At 50.9% G+C, this 5,687-nt stretch overlaps 1 protein-coding gene across 2 annotated transcripts in view; it reads right to left on the bottom strand.

The window, feature by feature from the left end:
• Window positions 1-2,018: 2,018 nt before the first annotated feature.
• Rhbdd2 (rhomboid domain containing 2) overlaps window positions 2,019-5,687 on the bottom strand; it is a 10,011-nt gene continuing 6,342 nt past the window's right edge. For both annotated transcript variants that reach the window (XM_028766105.1, XM_028766106.1), the window contains exon 4: window positions 2,019-3,199. In XM_028766105.1, coding sequence (XP_028621938.1) covers window positions 2,851-3,199 — 349 coding nt within the window. In that variant the 3' untranslated portion in view covers window positions 2,019-2,850. The remainder of the gene's footprint in view (window positions 3,200-5,687) is intronic.

A 5,687-nucleotide genomic window follows, 5' to 3' on the forward strand; every position in this document is an offset into this window, starting at 1 on the left:
ACCTTTATTTATCCATTTCCTCACTGTTCTGAGCAGCCAGGGCAGGGCCCTCTAGACTTTGTTTGACAAACATTTATTGAGTGGCATACCTGTACCCGTGTGCCCTGTACATATTTCATGGCAGGTCTCTGACCTCAGCCTGGGGCCAGGCACAGACTCAACCATGACTTGCAGACATGGGACACATGATTTGGCAAATGAGGGAAGGCTGGGATCCCCTAGACCCTAGGGATCTTGTGAAACACGTGTCTGGAGGTTATCTCCACAGAGACAGGAGCAAAGCTCAGGCCAGTCAGCAAACTCCTCCCCCCAGGGGAGGTCATTTCCAGGGCCTAGAGAAGGGGGAAGATTCCATCCACTGAGATTTCAACTCAGAGCCCCGGGAGGTAAATTTGCGATGAAACTGGGCAAAGGCTACTTGCAAAAGCAAGGAAAGTGGGGCCCTGCGGGCAGGCTCTAAAACACAGATGGTTCCACTCTGGTCTAGCTTCAGGCTGCCTGTGCATTATTGGTCCCAGATCATGTAAAGGCTCAGGGAATAGAGATTTAGGGGCAGCTGATCAGTGTGGGGTAGTAGGAAACTGGAGTCCTGGTCTGCATTGTCTTGTTACCAACCCCTCTGCATCCCTGGAGCCCATCAGTAAGGCAGCAGCTAGTGCACACAGGAGGACCTGACAATTCTCACAGCCTAGCTGCCAGGGAACCTGGGTGCTTGGTGTTCACAGCTTTAACCAGTGAGCCACCCTATTTAGTAAGGCCAGAGAAACCAGAGACACACAAGCCTATCTATACTGAAAGCATGTGCCCATTACACCTATTTCTGGGCCTCTACACTGGAGTGGAGGGACCATGCCTACAAGCATGCCTCTGGCTGTATTCAGGAATTGCCACTGAAATGCCAGCCATGGCTGGAGTCCAAAGCCCCTGGTCCCACCAGATTCCAGCTGTGGCCTAGATGCACCCGGACACCTGACTCCTCAGCTGTGAACTCAAGTCTCCTAATCCACATCTGGCGGCAGTTCCATCCTTAGTCACGGCATACTGGCTTGTTTGCCAGTGGGTTTTAAAGGCCACTTGGGTGTGCCCATCTTCAGACTACCCTCTCTGGAGGAGTGGGCTTGGGGTCAGGAATCATCTGTATTGGAATCCTTAGGGCTCCTCAGAGGCAGCCCAGAGCAGGCCATAGAGCTCCTAGACGTGAAGGCCATGTGCCATATCTAAAACACCTTGTGATAGCATGGCTTTGTCTTTAAGTACTGGAGACGAAACCCAGGACCACGTGTAAGGCAGGTACTCTACCACTAAGCCACACTCCCAGCCCTGGAACTGGTCATGTAGACAGGCTGACTTTAGAGATCTACCTAAGTGCTCTGCCTCGCAAGTACTGGGATTAAAGGCAGGTACTACTATACCTGTGCCTAGCTTTCTTTCACTTTTAGAGACAAGGTCTCACAATGTGGCGGTGGATGTCCTGGAACTCAAAACGTAGACCAGGCTGGCTTCAAACTCAGAGATCTACTGTCTCTGCCTCCTACATGCTGATTTTTTGTTTTGTTTTTTTCAAGACAGGGTTTCTCTGTGTAGCCCTGGCTGTCCTGGAACTCACTCTGTAGACCAGGCTAGCCTCGAACTCTCAAACTCAGAAATCCGCCTGCCTCTTCCTCCCAAGTGCTGGGATTAAAGGCATGCGCCACCACCGCCCTGCCTTTTGTTTTTTTTTTTTGTTTTTTGCATGCTGAGATTTAAGGCACATGCTGCCTCGCTCAGTTTATCTTTATTAAAGAGAAAATCCTTTTATGAGACAGTCTCTCACTAACTTGCTGTACCCATCTCTGGGTTGATCAGTTCTCTACTTCACTGTTCCCACCCACTTCCTGTCAGGCCCTCACTGCAGACTGCTGAGCACAGGTGACAGACTCAATGTGATTCTGGCTCCTCACAGATTTTTGTCACCACGCTCACTACTGTTGTTCACATCACTACCCACCCTGTACTGAACACAGTAAGCTACACACCACTGGCAGGTTGGAGGCTGGTTTTTATACAGATGTAACTCACAGGGTGGATCACCAGCCTGCTGCTGCAGGTCACCAGTCAGGCAGAAGTGCCATCAGTGATGGCTGTGGGGAAGACAATGTTACACGGACTGCCCGGTACACAGTCACACCAGACACAAGCAATGACCCACGGGCACTGAGCAGGGCAGGATGGGTAGGACAGCAAGAGTCTCTGGCAGCCTGGCAGCTGATGACAATGGCAACTTCTCAAGACACTAGATTAGGAACCAAGGAGCCCAGCAGTATCTCTGAAGCCCCAAGACTCCAGGTACTCAAGAATATCTATTCTCACATTTGCCCGGGGCCTAGCCTCAACCCACTGTGTAGCTGGGGATGACCTTAGACTTCTGAGCCTCAGATTACAGGCATGCCTCACCATGCCCAGCTTTATTTTCTGTTTCTGAAAGCTGGGCCAGTAAACTTTCTAGAGCTGCCTTGAGGGAAGACAGATACAAGGACATTTATCAAAGTACTCAACAGACCTGCCACACAGAGTATTTACTTAGCAATTCTTTTTTTGTTTTTGTGGAGCTGAGGACTCAGAGCCTTAATTATGCTAAGTAAGCACTCTACCACGGATCTCCAGTCCTAGCTACTGTTATTAATCCTGAGACAGAGTTTGTTATACATAGCCTAGGCTGGTCTTGAACTTGCTCTGGAGTCCAGACGGGCCTCAACCACCCAAGCAGCTGGGATGACAGGCTGGCATGCCCTGGCTTCAATAAATAATTCTTAAATTCTCAGGTAGGACCTTTCTCTATCCAACATGGTGGAAGCCCCCTCTGCAGATTGGTTAGGGCATGGCTACCTTGGAAGACTCCTTGGAGCCTGTAGCCCCTGGAGTGCCCAGGGCCCCAGAATACACAGTGCCAGGACAGCTGATGGGGGAGGGAGGCTGCACCCCCTGGGAAGTCCCTGCAGAACCCGGGTACACACTGGAGGCAGTGGGATTAGGCCCAAAGTGGTTCTGCACATAACACAGGCCGGAAGCAGGCTGGTATGGAGGTAGGCTGGGCATATGTCCAGGAGGCCAGGAAGCCAGTTTCTGGCCACTGGCATGCTGCATCTGGGTGACAGGGTGACTTGGAGTCAGATGAGGGTGGCAACTCTGTGTGGGGTAGGAGCCAGGTGCAGGGTTCAGCCTGGAAAGGAATAAAAGAGAAGACAGTGACTCTTTGCTAGGGACAAGGTAAACAGTGTTATGTCCTGAGGTGACAGCATAGGTGGGACCACAGCCAGCACTAGGTTTCTTTTTTTTTTTCTTTTTTTTTTTGTTTTTCGAGACAGGGTTTCTCTGTATAGCCCTGGCTGTCCTGGAACTCACTCTGTAGACCAGGCTAGCCTCGAACTCAGAAATCTGCCTGTCTCTGCCTCCCAAGTGCTGAGAGTAAAGGTGTGTGCCACCACCGCCCGGCCAGCACTAGGTTTCAAGGAAGAAGAAAGATTGACTTTGGGGTTTGGGGGACATGGTTTCCTATAGCTTAGGCTTCGTTGAATTCCCAGTGTAGCTAAGAATGGCCCTGAGCTGTGAATGCCACCTGTATTCTCAGAACATCTGGATTACAGGCATGCCGGGGCACTACAGGTGTGAGCCACCATGCCCGCCTGTGCAGTGCTCAGGATGAAACTCAGGAATTCATGCATACTGGGCACTAGAGCACACGTCGGAACAACCTCCGAACGGGGTCCTGTGAGCATTCTCAGCGCTTGGGAAAAAACTCTGAGAAAACAAGGTAAGAGTCTTGTGACCTCAGTTTCTTCAAGACAGAATTGCTCTTGGAATGTGTTTCCATGTTCCTCCCAGGCGTAGGAGTGAGTTTACTCCAGCTGTTCTTAGCCATGTGCCTGTGTGTAACATGCTTTTACCACATGTGGCCTGTCCCTGGGATTGAACACCTTGTTCATGTGATCCTTCTCAACGCTCAGAGTGAAGTTGGCTATTAGCCCTTCTCATTTTTAGGCATCACTCCCCCAGGTTCACACCACCAACTAGAAAGGTAAACATCCATACATACAAACAACAAAAACGGAAAATATAAAAAATGTATTTTCCCCTTGGGGCTGGAGAAAGGCTCAACAGTGGAGTACTTGCTGCTTAGTATGTGCCAAGTCCTGAGTTCTACCCCAGCCCACTAGCCCACTCCTGCTTCTGGGAGCTTCCCCACTTCCGAGACAGAATCTCACTATACAGCCTTGGCTGGCCTGGAACTCTCTATGTAGACCAGGCTGGCCTCCAACTCACAGAGATCTGCCTGTGTCTGTCTCCCTAGTGCTGGGAGTTAAAAAATGTGCATTTCAATGATGCCTGCCCAGCCTTCTTCTTACAGTTATTTTCCATTTGTGTGTGTGTGTGTTTATGTGTACTCCCAGGGATCATCTCTTTCTTTCTACCGTGTGGGTTCCAGGATGTGCCGCAGGCTCTCACTAGTGCAGATGTCCTTATCCACTAAGCCATCTTTTCTCTATTTTTAGTAAACTGTCTCTAGTTTTTATTATAGCAACAAACCACCCAAACTCTAAGCCAAACCGACCTTCGGGACAAGGGCAATTGTAGACAAAACCACCCACATGGCAGCTTACTAAACACACGTGTCCTGTCATCATGCTCTTGGTGACTATTAGGACACTTGAAACATCATGTTCTGTTCTGATACCTGCAGCTGATCTTGGCAATCAGCGACCATTAGCCACGGAAGGAACAGAAGGAGCACAAAGCGCTACCCAGCCCACGTGTCCAGGGTCAGGCCTGGTACCAGGCGACCCAGCTCCCCAGTGGGCAAGTGTAACTCAGAGTGCAACTTTTTCCTGGGTCCAGAGGGCAGCTGCACTCACCAGGTGAGTGTGTAAGTTGGGGCTTCTGACCCCACCCCACTGCTGCTCAATGAACATTGTGCAGACATTGGGGGTGGAGGAGGAGAGGGTGGGAAGACAGAGCCAGCTCTTCCTTTCCCAACAAGGCCCTTCCTTCTCTGGGAGGTGGCACGGAAGGGAAGTGCTGGAACTGTGAGGTCTCCGAGGGGACACAAGCTGTTAATAACTAACACACGTGGCAGAGGCAGTATGGGACGGAGGACTTGTGGGCTGGAGACCCTAGGTCACACCAGGCTCTTCCCTAGACTCCGGGTAACCTAGAGCCCAGGTCCTCTCTGGACTCCTCTAGAAAGAAGGCATGAGGCCCCTAAGTTCTGGTGGCTTGCCTATCAGTTTTTAAGAGCAAAAAGAGCCCAAACACCCGTACCTGCTTCCATGGAAGGGAGCCAAGAAACTCTCCTTTCTCTTTTTTTTTTGGTTTGGTTTTTCAAGACAGGGTTTCTCTGTGTAGTCCTGGCTGTCCTGGAACTCACTCTGTAGACCAGGCTGGCCTCGAACTCAGAAATCCACCTGCCTCTGCCTCCCAAGTGCTGAGGTAAAGGCGTGCGCCACCACTGCCCAGCGGAAACTCTCCTTTCAGGTCTCCTGCCCTGTCACCTACTGAGCAGACTGTCTAAACATGGCTAACTGCCATAGCCCAGTGCTACCCACAGTGTTTGCTGACTAAGCAGTGTTAAGAATATTATCTAGGAGTCGGGCAGTGGTGGCGCATGCCTTTAGTCCCAGCACTTGGGAGGCAGAGGCAGGCGGATTTCTGAG

This window comes from Grammomys surdaster, unplaced genomic scaffold (assembly GCF_004785775.1).
Source record: "Grammomys surdaster isolate TR1022 unplaced genomic scaffold, NIH_TR_1.0 166, whole genome shotgun sequence".
NCBI lineage: Eukaryota > Metazoa > Chordata > Mammalia > Rodentia > Muridae > Grammomys > Grammomys surdaster.